A 23,216-nucleotide genomic window follows, 5' to 3' on the forward strand; every position below is an offset into this window, starting at 1 on the left:
ACGTTTCTAAAAATTTTCTCTCCTAGATAACACCCTTAGCATGCATCAGCAAATTGATACAACTTACACAAATGCAGTCTTCTGGGATATTTAATGATGTTTAGTAGAAGGGAAATATATGCTAAAGATAATTTTTTTCCTTTGGGAGAAAAGTCTTTTCTACAGAGTTACTGAACTGCTATTTAAAAGAATTGTTTTCTAAAGCTTGCTCTGTTTGGTATGCTTTGGTCATAATTGGGAATGTGACTGCTGATTTAGATGATTTAAGTAAGAAGCTTGTATGCTGATATATCTGGAAATAAAAACTTTCGATTGTTCTTCTTGGAATTAACATTGATGTTCAATTAGGAGATAAACCTAAGTGGTTTCATATGGTTTCATAGGTTATATTCAAAGAAGAATTATCACATGTCATTCAACTTTATGTTTTATTTCAAATTATAAAATCCTAGGTTATTCATGAAATTATATGCATTCAGACTGGCCCATTTTAAATATGTATCAACGTTGTTTCCAATTCTGTACTTAAACAGTCTAGCATTTTAAAGTGAAGGCTTAATTAGAAAAAATATTAGCATAATTTCTAAAAGTACTGGATCATCAGATAGTTTGAAAAACATAGACTTTGTACATTGTTTTGAATAGTAAACATTGTATTCTGTTTTAAGTTGTTCTCTGGTTGTCATTACAGCTATGAAGTCTTACACTCTGTATTTCATGCTCCTGTGGAGCGCTGTTGGGATAGCGAGGGCTGCCAAAATCATCATCGTGCCGCCAATTATGTTTGAAAGCCATATGTACATTTTCAAGACGCTAGCCTCAGCCTTGCATGAGAGGGGCCACCGCACAGTGTTCCTCCTTTCTGAAGGCAGAGACATCGCCCCATCTAATCATTACAGCCTCCAGCGCTACCCAGGGATCTTCAACAGTACCACCTCTGACGCTTTCCTGCAGTCCAAAATGCGGAATATTTTCTCTGGGAGATTGACAGCAGTCGAACTGTTTGACATACTGGATCATTATACTAAGAACTGTGACATGATAGTTGGCAACCAAGCCCTAATCCAGAGTCTGAAAAAAGAAAAGTTTGATTTGCTGCTGGTAGACCCAAATGATATGTGTGGATTTGTGATAGCCCATCTTTTAGGGGTTAAATATGCTGTATTTTCAACTGGCCTTTGGTATCCTGCTGAAGTGGGAGCTCCTGCTCCATTAGCTTACGTCCCAGAGTTTAACTCACTCCTCACAGACCGCATGAACTTGCTGCAAAGGATGAAAAATACCGGCGTTTACCTCATTTCCAGATTAGGGGTCAGCTTTCTGGTTCTTCCCAAATATGAAAGGATAATGCAGAAGTACAACCTGCTGCCGGAGAAGTCCATGTATGATTTGGTTCATGGGTCCAGCCTGTGGATGCTGTGTACTGACGTGGCACTGGAGTTTCCAAGACCCACTCTGCCTAACGTTGTTTATGTAGGAGGAATCCTCACCAAACCGGCCAGCCCACTACCAGAAGTAAGGTTTGCTGAACTTCTTGGTAATTGTTTTTTTTTTTTTTTTTTTTAAATGTAAAGGTCACTTTTGATTTCCAGAAGAGAGAGGGTTGTTCCGTAACTAAGGCTACTTGAAAAAGCAGTTAGGATACAAAAGTGCCTTAATTTGCTGATCCACCACTTCCCCTGGACACATTCCTGCTCTGAATGAGCATTTCCATATTATCAAGAGGCCTCTCTGCCATATGGTCAATAGACTATCTGGGAAATAGATTTTTGTTTAAGTAATTACTATAGTATATGAAGAGAATTTAGTGAGATGGTTAGTTTTAATGAGTGTAATTTTTGTTTTTAATTAAACTATTTGTTTAAATTAAACAATTAAATTAAGCTATTAAACTATTTGTTTTCCTCAAATAGCACAATCACAGGTCTCTATGTTTAGTCAACTCAAATTAACATAAACTGATGGTATAAAGGTTCTTCTTGGGAAAGTCAGAATCACTAGAAAGTTTATCTCCTACAATGGAAATGAGGCACTGACTTCCATCAAAGTGGACAACCAACTAATTTAAGTTAGTAAGGAAATGTAACTCTTTAAGGAAATCATGCTCTAGTGCAATTTCATTTCAAGGACAGAATCAATGCCACTTCAAGACAATCTTTTTGTTCACTGCCAAACCTCAGTTTTTTTTGGCTGAGCTATCAGTGAATCCATGAATGTTCTGTTCTCCATCCTAGTTTGCTTTTAATTAGGTATCCTAAACCAGCAGGAGCCAAACACATGTCTGTTGTGGGTTTTCTAATCTCAGGCTGTCTCAACATTTGATGCCATTTACCAGGAAACATAGGACTTGTTCCAGAATCTTCTTTATTGAAACTATTTCTACTCTTAATCTCTGAAAGTAATTACTCAAAACAACTCTGCTAAATTGTTTTTCCCCAGCTCTGGGTACTCTATGCAAACAAATCTATCAGAGCTTTGCTGAATAGTAAATTCAGATTTTCTCCTATAGGTATCAGATAATGACAATCACTGGGCAGAATTTTTTATGGGTTAATAAGGTGTTTGGAATATATGACCTATGGTCTTTCTAATACAACCATTAGAATTATACTTGAGAAGAAATACCTTGATATATTTCATGTAGCATAGAAACATGGAAATAGCCAGATCTGTATCCTGTTCAGTGCTAGCATTTTGAATTGATACAGCCACCAGAGCTAGTGTCACTGTTTAGCGCTCTGACAACTGTAAGGGATAGGGATTAACCCCAGTTTATCTCAGCCACTCATGTATTTATCCAAGTCCAATGTGAATCCTTAATATATTCTCTACCAGAGTCACCTTGTGATATATCACTCTTCTAATTAAAGGTAGCTAAAATCAGATTTTAGAAGTACCTTCTAAAAGATTTGGTAAGCAAGTCTGTCTTGACTGTAATGGAGTCATTTATAATGTTATACAGATCAGCCTCATTCTGTCCAGGTCTTTCTCTCCCCCAATGAGAGCAGTGCCCTCCGTCAGCTCATTTTGGTTTGATTTGGTGGATGCCTTCTTTCGTCTTTTATCACCTTATTGAAGAAGGAATCACTATGAAAAAGGAATCTACTCCTTGCAGCAACTTGAATGTCACAGTTTAAGTCCAGATAATTTTTTATGTCATTTTTTATACTTTGTTCTTCATTAAGATGCATAGCATGTGAGCATTTCCCCCTTATGGTTGAAGCCTATCTTGCTTCCCATGCATCCTGATGTCCTGACTAGCTTCACTGTTTGTTTTACTTTAAAAACAAAATCATTTGCGTTTTCTTCGTATGGTCACATGAGGTAACGCTCAAAAGTTTTTTGATTTGCCATAATGTCTTGTTTGACATGGGCTTTGGCCTACTTTGTGGACTCTGCTGCTCTTTTTTCCCGTTCAGGCTTTCTGTAGTGATTTTATTCAGGTGTGTTTTCTGTTTGCAACAATTGCTTTGTAGTTGGGTCACACACAGACATACATGTATGGCACGTATGTTATATGTAATTTAAGGACACGGGTAAGTATATTATTAGCATTGAAAGTTTTGGATTCTAAGTTTGAAAGGCTGTTTTCATTTCAGTAGACCATTTTAGTTCTTCAGCAGGGAGTATTTGAAAAATGATATGTCTTTTAGATATTCCTTACTTTGTTGAGGTTTTATGTGCTTGGGAACACTTGTGTTCCTACTGAGATTTCTCGAGTTGATTTATGTGAGATGATAAACTATACCATGGGGTTCTAAAAGTTAATGAGTTTTTCAAATGCCTGTATTATTTACAAGGCATGGTTTGACACTAAACAAGAGGGTGCAGCAAGTAGCCAGGGAGAACACACAGTTCACTAATAATGGCTTAATTGTTAATTTCCTTGCTATCTTACACTGGGAATGGATTGAGTTTTCCAGATGTCTGGAGATGATTTGACCAGAGGGATTTGAATTTCACGACCTGGAATGAAAAGGTAGAGAAAATTTCTAAAAGACATTTTTAGAAGCTTTCATAACGATTGAGTCTTAAGAATCTTTATAGAGAGTATCTAGATCAGCTCCATTTAATGTTTCTGCCACACAGCCTGTGTAATGTGGATTGTTTTGCTGTATATTAGTTTGTCAAGATGTCCATCCCTCTTGTCACTCATTTTTTCTTCCATTTACACAATTATAATTGTGTACAAAATTATACAGAGAGAGCGGTTTTGCTATTTTTTATTTTTGATATCTCAAAAGATTGTTAGTGCTTAAAGTAAGCATTAGATGATTCTCTTTTTAGGACTTTAGTTCTTTAAGGATTTGCTAATAGGAATCAACTGATTCCAAATGCTTTTGATTCCAAAGTGTTGTGTTGGTTAAAAGTGAGGAAACAGAGTGTCTTGATGATAGAGTCATTTTAAAATGCACGTTGGAACTGTTCCTGGAGGAATCCTCTCGGTGTAGTATCAACTACTTGGGTGCCCATGTAAGGAGTCCCAAAAGATGTGGATAAAGGGGAAGAGGTTGAGATTGGACCATATCAGTACAGTGTTTTATGTGCTATGCCGTGGCAGGTCAGTAGAAAACATGGATGCAAAAAAATAAATAAGCTTTGCTTTGGCCAAGACAAAGACCTTTAAATAGGTCCCTATTTTGAGTAGGTCCTTTAAATATTAAAAGTGAATGAAATCTAATAGATAGTGATTGTAGCTTTTAGTAGTTTTATTGGAGGGTAATAACAGTAATTTGTAATAACTTGTAATACAATATACTGGTTCACTTCAGGAAACTTTCAGTTATAAAAATGAAAACATTGCACGTGATGGTTTTTGGGTGATTACCCATTGGCCTGTGCTTTGGCCCTGTCAGGTAGTTGGATCTTTGCCACTTTTCAACTCTTACAGTACTGAACCATTTTGCCTTCACTGTTGGTTTTCCATACCACACTCTTTCTGACCAGAACGTGGCCATCTTGAAGGCAGATACCCTCCTTGTTCACTTTTGCACACTGAGTGCCTGCAAAAAAAAGTTTGCATTCAATAAATATTTAATATTGAGTGAACTATATCAAGTAGAAATAGTTGCCAAAAAATTAGATGATTTGGCTAGTGCAACAATATTGTTATTATAACCATTGTTATCTGTTTGTTCCAAATGGAGGTCCTTATACCATCCCAGCCATAAAGCAATAAAAAAATTGCAGGCTAAGTTATTTTAATGAACTGTTATACCTGTTTTAATGTTATTGATACTTAGAAAAGAGAGAGCCAGACATTACTCAATTGTTAAACTAAAATAATCTCTACTCTGTTCCAAATATGCATGTAAACAGGGATAGTAATGAATGACAGAGCAGCTATTTCTGTCTTGAAGGAAGATTTTAGCTGGCATGGCACTCCTTAGGTGCCCTTCAGTGATGCTTTAATGCCAGGTAAGGAGTGATAAGAGCATCTTCATTTTCCTGTTTTGGGAATTTTTAATTGAAGGAAGCATAGTCTTGAGCAGAGAGATAGTAAGAAATAAGAAAAGAGATGAGTCCAAGTGTGTAATCTCAGTAGCTTAGGAGGCCAAAGCCAGTCTCATCAACTTAGTGAGACCCTGTCACAGAGTAAACATAAAAAGAGCTGGAGATGTAGCTCCAGGGTAAGCACCCCTGGGTTCAATCTCTGGTGCCAAAAATAAATAAATAAATACATATAAAGAGAGAAAACAAAGAAATAGCAGGAGATCAAGGTGAGGATCATGGAATAACTACTGTTTGTCATTTTGTCATTGGCCAGACTACCTAGAAAATGAAAGAAAAAACAACAGATTGAATAGATAAGCCCCTTGTGAGGAGATAAGATTGTGAGAAGAATAAAACCAAGAAGTAAACAACAGTGCCTTCCTGTGTGTCTCCAGCATTCATTGATTCACATGGAAATTCACATGGAAGCCATTATTTACTGTCCATGTGGTGTTTGAAAGCTGATCTCACCACTAAGGAATGGAGTTCCTAGGCTGGGATGTGGGACTAGAGTCCTTAGTGCTGTAAGGCTGATGCAGGGTTGCAGCAGTTATGGAAAATCAAGGACATTTTAATAATATTTTACATTTACATTTCTAACATATTATCTCATGATATTTAAAATCTGAGACAGCATTATAGCTATTATACCATATTGATTAAAGTGCTAGTTTTAAAATAAGTATTATTAATCAAAATATATATCCTATATAGTTGGGTTCCTAATTTAGATCCCATTATTCACAAATAGTTTTTATAGAATGTCTTCATCAGTATAGTAATATTATACTATATTGGTAGCTGTTTGGGGATCAGAAAATTGAGGACAACAGTGTTTGGAAGAGACTAATAATTTCATTCTATTTACTAATTCTGAGTTCAGATATTCAATACAACATGATAGTTGAGCAGAAATAATAGATTCCCTATGGGAACTCATTAACGTAAAATGTTCTTGCAGATGTATTTGCAGTAGTTTTGTAGCTTATACATTTTTGTCTTTATTTTGTAGTAAGAAACTAGATTGCCTTGTTAAGTGAATCTACCCAGGAAGTAAATCAGGCACTGTTGAAACCATCAATACCTTACTGTTCAGTTCACTGATACCATAATTTTCTGAGTAGCATTGTAGTTTTAAACAGTTTATCTATTGTTTCTGTAGGCTTTATGAGTATAAAAGCATTTTCTAATATGAGAACAAAATATACAACCAAATTCAAATAAAACATGTTGATAATTGATATTTAAGGGCCTGGCATGATTTTTAAACACCTCTTACCCTCTGCTAAGTCTTAAAGCTTTAATATGCCCCAGAGAATTGTTCATTTACATATTAATTGAAATACTGGCAATGGTAAGTGAAATATTTTTTAACAGATCATTTCTACAAATGACAATTTTTGCAAATAAATTACTGTTGGCACCAATATTTTTGGTATGATATTTTCAATAAATACTTCTCATTCCAATCCAAATAGTTCTATTTTGGAAATTAAAGTTGCTACTGCCAATGAGTTTGCTGGATCTATTCCTGAGTGCAGATTTTGACAGAGAGGATGAAGTGAGCATCGGTTTATGAAGAATCAGTGATACTGAAAACAAACTACCTACTTCCTAGTTTTGTTTATGGAATATTTTATACCAGCTTTCCAGACACTGGGCAGTGTTTTGCAAAGAGAAAAAAACATGTTATTTTTTTTTTCTTTAGCCAAGTGATTGTGACTTTGAATCTTGGTCTTCATGCAATTCTTGGATAAAGGAGTCAGCCCTATTAACATGAGGGTACTCACCCAAGAGGATTTTGGTGGATAACAGTTGTGGCTAGATCTGGTGGTGGTAGTTGTTGCTGTTATTATTGCTGTAGTAACTCTTGTAGTTTATGATAATCTATAATTACTGAGTCATGGATCAATCCCTGTTTTCCACATAGCACATAGAAGAATAGTTTCTGGGTGGAGGTGTAGGATGGATGTAGGGGAAGCATTCATCTCTGTTCTAGCACTTGACTCTGGTACTGCTTCAGGATTTTTATTTATCTTTCCTACATTATTGTTCTCATGGAAGTAGAAGGAATCTAACAAGTGAAAGATGTGGTCTTAGGCCCTCATGAGTGTCTTTTAAACGAGCAGAAACTGATGGATATGTCTTCTCAAGGGCAGAAAGAATTAAGGGAGTAGCTCTGAGGGTCTCCAGATGCTGGCCTCTTTAGACTTAGGGGTATGTCTGTGATTTTTCAGGCCTTTAAATGGAGGAGCCAGACAGCTGGAATTCCAGCCTCTCTTTGCTGCCTGTACACCTGTCCATTCTATTTTTGTGTTTCTTATTCCTCAGGGAACTGAGGGGAAACTCCAGGCATATTGATGACATCTGTCCTTCTAGTCTGATTTCCTGCCCAGGCTCAGTTCCATAGTCAAACTTCAATGAGCCTGGACTACATAACGTAGAAACCTTAAAAGTAAGTTGAATATTTTCTAAAACTGAGGGTACAGACCCAGCAACCAATCCCAGTCTTCATCCTTATGTTTTCCTGTATATACGATATATCCTTTTGTATAATTTGTACTCTCATTTCCTTTCCTCAGTATTGTGTAGATCAGAATTTTATGGCATACATGTTAAGTCTTGATTGTAGGTCACTTAGTAGGTCCAGTGTGGGCCTAATAATTTGTACAAGTTCTCTGGTGATGTGATACTATTGGGTCTACTCTTTGAGAGCCATTGCTTTAAACTCAACCATAATCTGAATCTTGTGATCCAGAAATTTTAATTGTGTTATAATGTGTTTTGTGAGAAACACCTTTTTTTTTCAAGTTAATTACAAATTTTCCTCTGTTTTAGAGAATTATCTTCAGTGTAAATTGTACCAAAGAAAATGTGTATGTATATTGATTTCAAGAACTAGAAAAACTCTGGATTTTGTTGCACATTTGGTCAGTTCATTACCTTAGAATTTCATTTTGTGAAATCAGACAAAATTTCTGGAGAATTACCAACCCTTGCTTTAAGATGTAGATCTAAATACAGTGTCCATGTGCGGTCCATGTGCGTGCGGTCCTGTTCGAAGAAGGTAAAGATCTCAGAACTAATTCTTTCAAACTCTTCTCTCTCTTTTCATTCATCTCTACTGTTTTTTTTTTTTTTCTCTGTGTCAAGGTATATTTTTGTAAAGCAGCCTTTATTGCTCTTTGTAGGATCCATGTTTAGTAGATTCAAGAATTCTGATTATATTAACATAAATATAGTCAGTTAATTAGTTGGTTCACAGAGCATCCATTCTAGAAAGTACTCTGAGAGGTAAGAGTGCAATGAAATATGAGACAGGAAGATCAAAAGGCAGATCTTGCTTTTCTCTGAAATGTTTTTCTACTTCAGAGACTTCCTATTAAAGTGGTCATTAACTTTTGCCTGTAGTATTTCATGTGGGTGATTTTCGATAGGGTGGCTTTTCAGGAGAATTGTGTTGTTCAGATGCAAGAGGGAAGCCTAATGCCATGTTTTAGATGTTATTTATTTTTCTTCAATTTGCTTCTGCTTCCCCAAGCCCCAGGATCTATAATATAGTAAAAATAAACTTACCAAAGTTGAGCTGATTTTATACTTCATTGAGTATAACAACTGCTTAATAAATGTCTGTTGAATTGTATTGTTTTATACTCAATTAGATTTACAGAAATTGGTCTTTTATAGCAGTTGAAAAGATTTAATTTGCATAGATCTTTAAGAAAAACTCTAGGTTCCATAAAATTTTAAATCTTCCAGAAAAAGTAATGGAGGAAGCAAAACTCTTTGAGATCTGAGTCATTCTTTACATCCCACCCACTCTCATGTTAATTCCTGCAGTGTTTGTAACTTGAAGTTACATTAATTCATTTTGCAAAAATTAATTAATTAAATTTGCATGAATTAATTATATTCATTTTTCAAAAAAAGAGAGAAAATTATTTTTACACTATAACTTTTTATCAGTGAAAACAGCCCAAGTAACTTGATAAATATTAAAACTTTGAGGCTAATTAAATCTCCTACCACCATTTTTGGACCATGGCAAGGATCAGCTAAGCTGATTTGACATTTACTTTTTCGCTGCAAAGTCCTTTTAGAACTTTTTCACATGTGTGGTAGTGAAAAGATTTGCCAACCACAAAGGAATGACTACTCAAATAAGGGATAGCCATTTTCTTTCACATTCAGTGCAGATCATTGGGTCCCAATATGGGCCAGACACTAAGCTAACAATGTTAAATACAAGTTATAGTTTCTTTGTGCCACATCTGTTCTTGTAGAGTAAAATACAAAACAAAAAACAAACAAAACACACACTGCTTTCCCAGGTGATCATAGTAGTGCCTCTAGGGAAGGTAGTCACTGGAGAGAGAGTGCACCCATACCTAAGAGGGGAAGTGGGAAGGACCCAGTGCTTTGAAGACCTGGCAGAGATCCAGGTGCTGAAGAATTGATGGCATGAGGTGAGGGAAGGTGGCTCTACTCAGTTTGGAGAGGTGAGCAGAGATGAGTTCTTATACATTGTAAAGAGTTTGGAATTCATACTGAGGTTTTAAGTGGGCTAGCACATGCTTGGATTTACTTTTAAAAGGGTTATGCTGGTTGTTTTGTGAAGAAAGTAAGAAGGAAAGAAAGGAGACAGGGAGGATTAAGTGAGTGGAAGTTGCAGTAGCTCAGATGTGGTTTGGTGGCTTCAGAGGTGGTGAGAAGTAGAGTGATTCTAAGACTATTTGGGAGGTAGAATTGACTGAGCTGGAGTCAAGTACAGGGGATTTTAAGAAAACAGGCCAAACCTGCTTGAGCAATGGCATTTCCTTGAAGAGACAGACTGAAGGATGAACACATGTTGGCAGGAAATTCTGTATTTAGTTTGAGGCATGTTGAATTTGAGAAGCCTGTGGATATACAAGTGCAGATGTCAAATTGACATTGCAAACTGTAAACATAGTGTTGATAGGAAAAGTCAGAGATAGTTATTCAAATATGGGACTCCCAAAATATTGTACTAATACCATGGACATAAGTGATATCATTTACATAGAGATGTACAGTCTCTAGTGTTCTACTGTGTAGAAATTAAGTCAAGGGGTAGGGTGGTAGGGCGAGCCTCCAAAGTTCTGAGAAGTCATGACCTAAAAAGTAAAGGGTGACCAGAACAAGTGGTGTTTTGGGCCCAGCTATTATGATTGCTACTGAATCTGATGTTTCCCGGTGTGTTTGCATTGGTTATATCTCTGGACAATCTTAAATGTAAAGCAGATAAATAACAATGAACAACTGCACTCTATAATAATCCACACTTTCCTTTGACAATCCAGTTAGATCTGTGTGTCTATCTTATTGCCAAAGTTGGCAGAGCACCCACTGGGAACCAAGTGAATACATTCAGCCTCTCACTGCAGATCCTGGGGAAGATCACCTTGCTCATATGAATTATGGACAGGTGAATGGTGAGGCTCGGTTTGTTTAAAGTTTCTTCCACTTCAGTAATGATGTGAAAGAGAATATTTTTGAGCACCATTAATATATTAAAATGCAGACTTCTATTCTTAACTTGAAACATTCTTATATTTGGTGAAGTTATGTTGATGGAAGCAAAGTCAAGCAGATGTACAGTATTTCATAAAGGTGGGGCCTTTTGGGGGTAGTCAAGGGGGAAGGCCTACAAAAGGACTGATTTTTGCAATGTATGTACTATGGAAACTTTGACTTTTCTAGTAAATCAGAAACGATAATTAGAAATAGCATTTTTAAAAACTAATGATTAAAAATTCAGTCCCCGATTTCATTTTGTATAATTCATAAACCACATTTTCTTCCAGAGAATATAATTAAATTACCGTTGTTATGAAAATATTTTTTCTTGAACTGTAACCTTAAAGAGAATTTTAGGGCACATTAAACATCACATACATACATATACATACACACACATACACATATATACATATATACATACACACACATCTATACATACATATATGTGTATATCTTTAAGGATAAACTAACATATACATATGTATATATATGTTTGTGTATATATTAGTTAATCCTTTTTGGAAGTTAAATGTTTTGATTTTTTTGTAATACAGAAATTATTAAATATGAAAATGTGTTTTATAAAAGGCAAAAGTTGAAAGTACAGGAAAATGCTTCAACTCTTTGCAAATTTTGACTTAATTTTGGTAAACTTCAAATGCTTTTCATTTTTTTTCCCTAACAGTTGTTTCCGATAAATTTTAAGCAACTTGTTTTGTAAATAAATCTTCAAAATGAGGCTTGTCTATTAGATCTTTATAGATTTAAAGATGTTTATGCTGATGTGTAATATGGTTGTTTTCTGTTATGAAGATACAAAAGTCTCCATTATTTTTAACTATTTAGGATTGTTAGATGTTACAAGAAAGGTAAAAATAAAAAGAATTTACTTATGTAATAGATTATGTACAGCTTGTTTTCAGTTGAATGCAAGACTCCATTTTTGGTGTGTTTTCAAATCATGTATGGGCCTCTGATGACAGTGTTTTAATGTAGATGGTGCAGTGTATGATAAGCTTGCTTAGTAATAAATTTTAATTTTTTAAAAAATTACAGTTTAATGGAAATCATATGTATGCATATGTGATTTCAACTGGATATGCTACTTAAGCTAGGGCTGTTTTTTCTCTAGTCCACATAGCTTTTCAACAGAAGTGACTAATACTACATAACCATTAGCTTTATTCACCTATTGTATACAATCAATGCTTATATTGATAACTTTATTTCTTTTATTTGAATAGGGCCTCAAAAGTTTTATATCCAGTATTTGAGTACTTTTGTTATTCTCTTTAAAAAGTCAGTATTAGGCACTACTGGTTACTACCAGCTGAAGCTTTACACAGCTGTGTATTTAGCATTTAATCATGCTAAGAATTGCTAATTAGAAAATCAAACCACACAAAGCATACTCAGTGAAGCTGATACAATACCATTTTTGTTTAAGAAACAGATAAATAATCTTTATACATTAGTGGTTTCATTAATAAGCATTTGTGCTGAATATGTAAGCAGGCAATCATTAAATAAAATGTCTTCACCTACTAGGAATAATTTGTCAATATTCTCCTTTCACAGAAATCCATAATCTCTTTAAAATAAGGCCAGCCTTAGTCAGAATTGCTAAATTTACACTTGATCTTTCAACTTCTTTCTGTTGTCTCATTTTCTTCTGTTCTACTCTTTTCAACAGCTCCCTCCACCTCATAGGCATAAACATTCTACTGCTCTCTCCCCTGCACTTTGTGTCACCCCTAATTGGAACTCTGTGGCCAAGAATCACACTAGAGCATCCTCAGTTGACCTTACTGTGGTTCAGTCTGCCTGATGTTCCAAATGTCCCTCTTTACTTTACTTTAATAAAAACCATCTTGTTTCTTGCAGCCCACTGTGGCACACACCTGTAATCCCAGCTACTTGGGAGGCTGAGTCAGAAGGATCACAAGTTCCAGGTCAGTCTGGGCAACTTAGTGAGACTCTGCCTCAAAACGGAATTTTAAAAAGGGCTTGGGATGTAGCTCAGTGGTAGAGTGCTTGGCTAGCATGCAGAAGGTGCTAGGTACAATCCTCAGTAACACACACACACACACACACACACACACACACACACCCCCATACCCACACACACACCTTTTTTTCTAAACCTTTTATGTGGTAAGCTGCAGCAAAGAATGAGTTCATTCAGTGATATGTATTAATGGCTGAGAGCAGTTTAACCCATTAGCTTTTTAGGAGTAGTGAATATTTTATACTGAAGTCAATGGTCTAGCATTAAGTCAGAAGAATCAATATTAGCAACATAAGTAGTTTGGTTAGTAAATGGCAGAAATACAGTGATTCCAAAGGGTTTGGGGGCATGCTCTGGGTATCCCCAATATCAGTCTTTGTGGCTCACTTGAATGGGGGCATTATTAGTCTCAAAGTTTTGAACTTGTTTGAGAAAGGAAGTAGTGCAGCATTTTCAGCTTTTTATAGCCCCAGATGTCAAAGTCACTGTGACTTCAAAAGTAATAGCCAATGTTAAATTTCTAACCTGGTTGGGCTGGGGATATAGCTCAGTTGGTAGAGTGTTTGCCTCTCATGCACAAGGCCCTGGATTCAATCCCCAACACCACTACCACCCCCCCCCAAAAAAAAAAAATCTGACATGGTGCTAATATAATGGGCGCTTAACATTGTCCTATAGATTTGACTTTCTCTTTTAGGCTTAAGAATAAAATAGACTGGACACAAGCCATATTGAGAAGTCAAGATGTGAAGAAAATACTTCAGTGCATTGAAAATGTGTGAGCTGTACAGATTTTGTTGAAACTATCCTTGTTTTGAAAAATGCATTTTGGGAAATAAGCAAGTCTTCCTGATTGTCTGAAAGTCACCAGGTACACAATTAGTCCTAAACTTTATTGACTAGTTCTGCTTCACCAATTCATGTAGTGTGCACCCTATGTACCTGAAGTAATAAAAGTCCCTGGACTCTAGAGTTCAGAGTTTGAGTCTCATGTCTGCCATCACACATCATATAAAACACATCATTCACTAAGGTAAGCTGTTATTTTTAAGAGCATATTTAATAGAGATGCAAAGATTTGGAATTTCAGTGTAATTTTTCCTACAACTCCAATAATAAGCAAAGTATTTTGGCGATCTCACTAATCTGGATGACAACCAGAAAGCTAGAAAATCAAAAAGATATTCAGAAGCCAAAATAAATGTTAAAATGTCCAGGAACTAAAGTTCATATGTTTGTTCACAGTAGTAACCTTCAGGCCTTTTTCACCCTGCATTAATTTACTCCAATTGTTTACCCTCTATAGAGCTTAATTATCTTATTTCACAATCCATGGAAGAATAAAACAGAAATTAATTTTTAAAGCAGGTGTGCTGAAAGCCAAGTGGAAACTGACAACTGTGGTTTAATTGTTTAACTGTAAGAGAAGGAGTAGACCCTTCCAGAATGACAACAATAAAAAAGAATATCAGTTTCTCTTAAGGTTTGGCCTTCTTGGGCCATTTGGTGTCACAGAGCCTGAGGACGTCTCTCTGTCACAGTACACAAGTCATAATTAAGTTCATATGTTGTACATACTCAGTATGAACAAGGAAAGAAGTTTAGGGCACCTCTTATAGGAGCTTCCATTAGCAGTGGACTGCAGCTGTAGTGCAAACTGAATGTTCTAGAAAGACTCAATTCACAGCAGGTTTCAGATAACTGCATTTGTACCTAGGTTAAGCAATTCGGAACTATTTCATTAAAATAGCCCCAAATTATTCATTGCAAATTGAAGAGTTTGGGCTAAATTAAATCTTTAGAACCACAGGTTAAAATTTGTAACCTCATATATACCTTATTCCAGATTAATAAAATGTACATCTTATTAATAATGTATATTAAAACTTCTAGCAGACTTCTTGACATCAGTTACATAGAATATACTATTGTATAGAATGACAGATGAAACTTGCTTTAGTTACTTAAAAACAATCTCCCCAAAGTTATTTTATTATGATGATGAGGTCAGAATATAATGGAAAATTTTATTTATCTATTATACATTGAAAATTTCCTAAATTCAGAGACTGTGTTAGCTCCTGAGAATAGGACCTAGCCAAACAAACTTGAGTTTTGTCTTCAAGGAGCTTAAGTCTAATGAGAGACATGAACATTAAACTACTAGGCTTAGTAATTGACATTTAGAAGTGCTGTGAAGGAAAACAGGGAGAATGTCATGAAGGCCTGGGCTAAAGGAACAGGGACCAGGTTTTGGTTTTTGTTTGGTACTGGGGATTGAACCCAGGGGCACTCAACCACTGAGCCACATCCCCTCCCTTTGTATTTTATTTAGAGACAGGGTCTCACTAAGTGGCTTAGGGCCTTGCTAATTTGCTGAGGCTGAATTCACTATTGGCCTGACTCAGCTTCCCAAGCTGCTGGGATTACAGGCTTGCACTACCAAGCCTGACCAGTACCAGCTTTTCACTTGAGAGTTCCAACGGTGCTCTACTGTAGTTTGACCATCCTTGACTTTTAATCCGTGCTATTTCTACTGAGTTAGACCAATGCCTTATAATAAGACCCTCTGGGGAACCCAATAACTAAAGGTCCTGGAAAAAAAAAATAAAGAAATCTCTATCCTAGACAAATGTTAGGGACATTCATCTGTCTTCCCTCTCTCCTCTTTTTTCCGTACTTTTCCATCCTTTATATAGAACTTTATTGACATGGATCAAGGACCTTCTTTTGCTACTGTATAGGCTGACTTGTAGGTTGTTTTAATATTTGTTCATTCTGCATAATCTCTGTTTTATTAGAAAGTTAATCCCTTGCAATAGCTGCTTGGTTGAGTGATGAATACACTCTGTCATTTTGTGATTCCATGAGATTTTATAGGTTGGCACTGGTCCATCCATACTTGGGTCCAACTGTCATCATTACATATCTCTTGCTATAGATTTTCTAGCTTCTATCCTACGTGCAATTCATACTTTCTTGGCCTCAGAGACTCCCTTAGCTGATTAGGATTTTGACTAAGAATATTATTTCATTCTTTTTAAAAAATGCCCAGTTCTTTATACCTATATTCTTGTTATATTCAGTTACTTATTTAGCAGTAATTTTTGAGTACTTCCCTTTTGTTAGGTGCTGTGGTTGCAGCGTAAAATGCTATAGTCCTTAATACTCTCAAGGGTCTCACATGTAGTCTGTACTTTTCTTAACCCTGGGATTCTAATAGCTGATTTCACTCTTGAAAGAAATCCTCAACAGGAAATAAAGGACAGTGATCTAACATCTCTTCTATCCTCTTTACCAGACTCCAATCACTCATTTCATTCATTCAGTAACCACCAGCAAATATTCATTCAGTGTTAGAATCTATTCTCAATGTTACGGCTAAATTGTATATTAACCATGCCCTCCTATAAAGGATTGGAAGAACCTGCCATCTCCAAGCCTGTTTATTCTGATGTTCCTTGGTCTCTTGTTTAACATAATGACATTCACATACCCATTAAATCTAGGCGAGGTTGAGGCAGAGGGCTGGAATGGGATTATGTGTCCAGAGACTGATATCAAGAAAGGTGGCTCCATTGAGCTTGAGTTAATTTAGAATGAATCTCTGTCTTATATAATGCCTTTTTTTCTTTTATGCTACCATTTGACTTTTTTTGATATCATCTGAGTATCTTAGTATTTTTTTTTTTTTAAGAAGCCAACTTTGACTGAACTAAATTTAAGGAAGCTGCTTAGTATTAGAATGAGAATAGGTTTTGATACAGCAAATCTGAGTTTTAATTTTTAATTGTGATTTTAGTATTATGGGTTGTAGGTCATTGGGCAAATGATGTAATTGCTTTGAATCTTAACTTCATGAAAACAGAAAATAATCCCCTTATGAAAATGAGCCAGATAATAAGTATCTTGGCTCACAGGGGATTACTTTCCCTTGATTGCTTCAAGTGTCTTCCTCACATAGCATGGTAGGAGGAAAAAGGGATCACATGGAAGCAATGAACTGGAGTGGGGATGATGGATGCTTTTCTGGGTTCACAAAAGACCAGTTTTTGACCAGTTAGTTTAGAGTGATAGTTAGTACATTTTTCTTTTCACTGTTGAGATCTCACAGGTTGATAAATTTCACAGAAAGGGATATTTCTTAGAAGAGAAACATTTTCAGGTTTCTACTTATGTAATATTTTTCAGGAGAAATAAATTTATAGTTATTAACCCAAGGGGACCCTAGCAGCCATCCAAAATGAATAAAATATTTTTTTTCAAAGAAAGTTAAAAAATGTATAAATATTTCTGAATTTTTGTGATATATTATACACTTACACACACACACATATAGTGTATAATATATATGTATTAACTTTCTTTGAAAAAAATCTTCTATTCATTTTGGATGGTAGCTAGGGGTGGCATTGCTATCTTTTTAAGTGATGTTACCTTAAAATACACTATTATTATTAGTTTATTTCTTCCCTTTCCTCCAGCCATGTGAGAGATCTGTCCCTCTTGGCTCAGTTTCACAATCAAAGTACTTGGATTATATTAAACTTGAGTTTAGTGACTGCCCTAAATGACCCAATCATAAATTGCAATTTACAGAAGTAACAAAGTTATTTTATAATTTAGAATGTTACACCAACAAAAACTTCCATGATATACCAGTTTAAAAAAGAAAAAGAAATAAAAATAATATTTGGTGTCTATATAAGCCTCAGTGTATGTTAGTACAGATTTACTTATTTATTTAGTCAGACTGAGACTTGAACCAGGACCTTGTACATGCTTGGCAAGCACCCATACTAGCCTCGAACTTATGATCTTTCTGCCTCAGCATCCTGAATAGCTGGGATTACAGATGTGTGCCAGTGCACCCAGCCGAGTTATTTATCTGACCAGAGTTATGGTGATATTAAGACCCTTGGGGGTACTGGTGATATTTATTGATTCTTAAGATGAATGATTGACCATTTTAGTAAAGTGATTGCAGTAACTGATTTAATAAACTATTGGAGTAAACTGTAGGGAAATAGATGGTAAAGAAAAAATATATCTATTGGATTTTAGAATGTAAAATAGAAACAGTTAATCTTGAAAGAATTTTATGTATTTCTCCATGCCTGAATTAGCCTTCTCATCTTCTTTTGCACTTTGGCAAAAAAAGGGAAAGTTTGTAGATGGCTTATATTTGTAGGTTTATATTTTTTTTTGTTTCATCTGTGCTCTGAAAATAACACTAACAATACTGATAGTTTTAAAGTGAATTTGAAAGTTGTAAGTTAAAATTTAGTAGTTTTTAAGTGCATGGAAATTCATATTAGAGGGACAAAAATAAAGATTAATAAAAGGAAAAAAGGGGCCCCATTATCCTTGTAAGGTGTGGGAGGGGGTGTCAGTATTACCCATATGCTGAGTAAGTCTCTTCTTTTTAAAATTGTTAACATGACCCTCATGTGTTAATAGAATTGTAAGGTCAGATGCAGCAATTTCTGGCTGAAGGACCTTGAGCTTTTTTGCTTACATTAACTCTGGTTGAATTTTTTATTTTTTTGTAGCCATTTACATCTTTAAGCTATTAGCTTTTCTTTCAAAGCTCCAGAAAAGTGATTTCACATTTTGAAGAAAAATTAACAAAGTAGCTGTATCTGACTGTGTTATGATTGAGGCATAGTACTGATCAGAGATCACACAACCTATCTGAGGGGCTCGAAGATCATAATTCACAAGATAAAAGCACCTTATTCTGTATTATAAGGCATTTCTCTAAATGCAAGATGAAAAATAGTCTTTAAACATTTCCACTCTATTTATTTTTTTTATGACTTACCCCTCTAAAGAGCCTTTAAAACAATGTTTTTGAAATCAAGACGTTTTTATCACTTGTCAACCGAAAGTCAAACAGCTAACTTAAATCCAATTGCTCACAAACTAAAATAGCTATGAAAGAGAAAGGTAAAATAAATAAAAGGAAGTTTATATACAAAGCGATGAGTGCAGTTTATTCAGCTGTCTATGCCGAGTGACTCAGTATGCACAGGCTCATTCAAGTGAAAATACAACAGCAGAATTACGGAAGCAAAATATTGACAGCCCAAGAAGTTGGTAAAAAGAACAGGTTTCGCAGAACAGCCTCTTAGAAAGAACACATTGATAAAATTCTAACCAAGAAATTATAATCATGCATTCATCTTGCTGGGAACTAAGTAATTGCTAATGATTTAATGCACTGGGTGTGGCAATATCCTATTCAAACTGCAAAACATCCCTATAAGGAAGACAGTCACCTTTGGAAAACAAGAACCAAAGCCCTTTTGAGTTCTTGTTACTTCAGTGGGATTTTAGTTCGTATAATTTGGGGTTAAAGTTCAAGATAAAAACCATGAATAGGTCTCTCTCAGGACTTAAGAGGGACAATCAATTCTCTCTGATTTTTTTGCTTATATTAAAGCTTTTTTAATATAAGCTTTTTTGCTTATATTAAAGGATGAAAACCTAGAAGTACATTGGCTCCTAGGCAATTATATCTTCATATTCAGGGGGATGGAAAGAAATGTTGTAAAAAGTTTACATTTTAAGTTACCTAGCTTTGAGGAATAATAAAACACCTTAAAAATTATTTGAGTTACTGTGGGGACAATTAAGCAGAAATAGTTGGGACAGTTAAGCTTGAAAAACATTAGGACTGAGCCCTGAGGAATCAAGAAATTGTTCATAGGTTTGGTGGCTGAAGGACCTTGAGCTTTTTTGCTTATATTAACTTTGGTTGAATTTTTTTTTTTATTTTTTGTAGCCATTTACATCTTCAAGCTATTAGCTTTTCTTTCAAAGCTCCAGAAAAGTGATTTCTGATAAAGAGGAACTTTTTGGGAATTAGAAAAAAAAATGTTTTATAATCACATTTCTGAGAGAGGTTAGTAATATTCAGCCTTTAAGTAGGTTCAGGGCATTAGTTTATAGTAGAGCCCTACTTCACAAACAAAAGATCAGTCACTGTATCTCCTTCTGATGGTGCTGAGCTCAGTCATTGGTAATATACATGGTAGGTGCTCAGTGAATCTCTGTTGGATTAATGAATGCATTTGTAAATTATATATCAGTTTCTCAGATGGTGGGGAAATAAGACTTTAAGCATATTACATAAACATATAGAAAAGGAATCACTTTGGCTATCAGGCATTCTTATTTAATATTCTGTTAAAATCTCTTGAAAGCTGTGACACATCAAGAATGAAATACATGTTCCTTGAATTCTTTTCATGATTCATTCTTTCTGGTTTCAGCAAGGGTGGGTGGTTCTTCTTTGGAAATGTCATTCATCCTTTTCTGTTCCATTTTATTTCCACTCCCATTTTCTGCAAAATTTTAACACTTCATTTGTGAGCAGTGATAGAGCATAGAGCCCACCAACCTGTTTTCTAGGCTTCATCCAGTCTCAAACCCTATTCCATGAATCTAATCTACTCTAAAAACAATGATTGATTGACCTTCAAATAAAGCAGTGCTTGTTATTTATCTTCTTTTGTGTGCTCCCACTTGAATGATCTTCAAGTCTCTTAAACTGAGACTTGCAGCTATCAGATCTGCTTGCTTATTCATCATACATTTCTGATTTTGTTCTTCATGATTACTCCTTACAGGTCAACTGATCTGTTCTCCATTTTTAATATAATTTTATTTGAAAGGAAGCTTTGATACACACACACACACACACATACACACACACATTAATTGTTGATAGACATTTTATTTATTTATTTTTATGTGGTCCTGAGAAACGAACTTAGGGCCTCACATATGATAGGCAAGTACTCTACCACTGAGCTACAATCTCAGCCTCAAAAGCTTTGATTTTTAAAAAATCTAAATCCCATAACCTGTTTTAGCTCATCACATTGAATTGTAATGATTTATTTACTCATCTTTTCCTCCTTGTTCTGTGATGACCATTGGTTCCTCGACCGGACCTCTTATTTCATCATCTTTGTGCCCCTGAAGAGTATTGTAGGTCTTCCATAAACACTGAATTAATATGTGACTATAATATTAAATTAGGTCTATGCATTTTCAAATCTTTCCCTTCCTAAAATGTTCTGTCCTTTGCTTTATGCCTACAAGAATTCCACATCCTCTTTTTTTTTTTCACTCAGTTAATGCCTGTTGACATTCAATTAATGTTCTATTACTTGCAGAGTGTGCTGAGTGTATAGTGGTAAACATGCTCCTCTGCATAGTCCCTCTAGAGCTGAAAATGGCCCGCTTGCCTCTTAGGTTGTCATTTTTATGTACTACTTTGCTGGAACTTATCACATGGCTAGATATTCATTGGAGTCTTTATGTCTTAATATTTCTAACTATGATAATTAAATAATTATCACACCTACTAACTATTTTCAAGACCCAGAGATATAGATGTCTTGATCATCTTCAAGGATTGGAAAAAATTATGGAAGGGAATTTAGATTGTTTATAGTGGAGAAAATTCAGTGAGCAAATTAACTAGTCTAAATATTGGTGAAAAATTGTTTCCAAGCTATCGTAGAGTTTCTTTAATGGAAGAAACATTAAGAATTTCACACTCAGGCCAGGCACCTGTCATCCCAGCAGCTTGGAAGCTGAGGCAGGCAGAGTTCAAAGGCAGCCTCAGCAATTTAGCAAGGCACTAAGCAACTTGGTGAGACCCTATCTCTAAAAAAAAAAAAGCAAAAATAGAGTTGGGAATGTGGCTCAGTAGTTAAGTGCCCCCGAGTTCAGTCCCTGGTACTGGAAAAAAGAAAAAAAAAATTTCACTACTCAGTATCCATTAAAATAACACCAGTGGTTACCATTTGTTGAGTACTTACTGTGAGGATCCAGTGTGAAGGGCATTTTATGCGCCATTTCTTTTATCCCCATGATCTCCTCTTATACCTGTGAGGTGCAAGAACTATTGGTTACCTCATTTTTTTAAAATCAGGTAATGAAAAATCATTACCTCTTTTCAAGTCACATAGTAAAATATCAGGCTCAGGTCTCTTTGAAGGCCTTTGTTCCTAACCGCTATTTCTGGCCTCTGTGAAGTTAATTTGGTATCAAATAGGCTGAACCATTAAACAAAACTAGTACAAAATGAGTAGTGTTTTGTGTCTTCTGGACCCTTGCACATAGTATGATTCTACTTATTTGATTAGACCATGTTATGTAAACACATAATAGATTTTCTCATATATCACAATGTTGGAAACAGAAAAAGACTTACAAATGGTAACTAAATACTCCAATGAAATCCTGGATAATGATTTATACAGGATTAAGAAAAAATAGAGATGAGGAATAAAAATTTTCTTATGATTGTCATAGGGAACCCTGCTTTCATTAAAGAAGTTAGCAATTTTGTATACCAGTGGATTCAAGTTAAATAGTTCTACACAAATAGACTTTTGTTATGTTTTGGGACTTAAGATGATCTATAAAATGCTTCTTATTTGTCTGAGTTATGCAGGGATAGATTAGTGAAATAGGTAGACTTTAAGTCCTTCAGGACACCATTACTTTAGCAAGTATTTATTAAATTCTTCCTGAGAACTAAAACTTTTCAAGGTTTTGGGGAAGAAGATAGAATGAATAAAGTTCTGTCAAGAATGTACATTTGGTCTGGGGATGTGGCTCAAGTGGTAGCACGCTCGCCTGGCATGCGTGCAGCCCGGGTTCGATCCTCAGCACCACATACAAACAAAGATGTTGTGTCCGCCGAAAACTGAAAAATAAATATTAAAAAAATTCTCTCTCTCTCTCTTTAAAAAAATTTTAAAGGAGGGAGTCAGATATAAACATACAAAATGCAGATATAATCATCTTATGTGGCATATAATTAGAAGTATTATAGGCTATCTATTCACATTTGGTCTTTAAAAGTGAATTAGTTCAGAAGTACTTCTGACAGATGTGCTCAGTTATGGTGTTTTACAAAATTTATATGTGACGTGATATTTAAAGAATGATTCCCATGGAATTTATTAGTAACAAAACAATTTCTCCTCTTAGGGAGAAAAAAAAAAGCCTTCCATTTGTTTTTTTATTGCTAACTAAGAGAACTTGGAATCAGATATCTTTTGTTGAAAACAAGCACAGCATAAATTACTTATCTGTTTGAAATTCACGGTGAAAAAGATAACTGCTAATTTAAATAATTAGATGAGCA

General features: G+C 35.3%; 1 protein-coding gene across 1 annotated transcript in view; it reads left to right on the forward strand.

The window, feature by feature from the left end:
• Positions 1 to 693: 693 nt before the first annotated feature.
• Ugt8 (UDP glycosyltransferase 8) overlaps positions 694 to 23,216 on the forward strand; it is a 51,706-nt gene continuing 29,183 nt past the window's right edge. The window contains exon 1 of the mRNA XM_026389688.2: positions 694 to 1,515. Coding sequence (XP_026245473.1) covers positions 694 to 1,515 — 822 coding nt within the window. The remainder of the gene's footprint in view (positions 1,516 to 23,216) is intronic.

This window comes from Urocitellus parryii, chromosome 10 (assembly GCF_045843805.1).
Source record: "Urocitellus parryii isolate mUroPar1 chromosome 10, mUroPar1.hap1, whole genome shotgun sequence".
NCBI classification, from domain to species: Eukaryota; Metazoa; Chordata; class Mammalia; order Rodentia; family Sciuridae; genus Urocitellus; species Urocitellus parryii.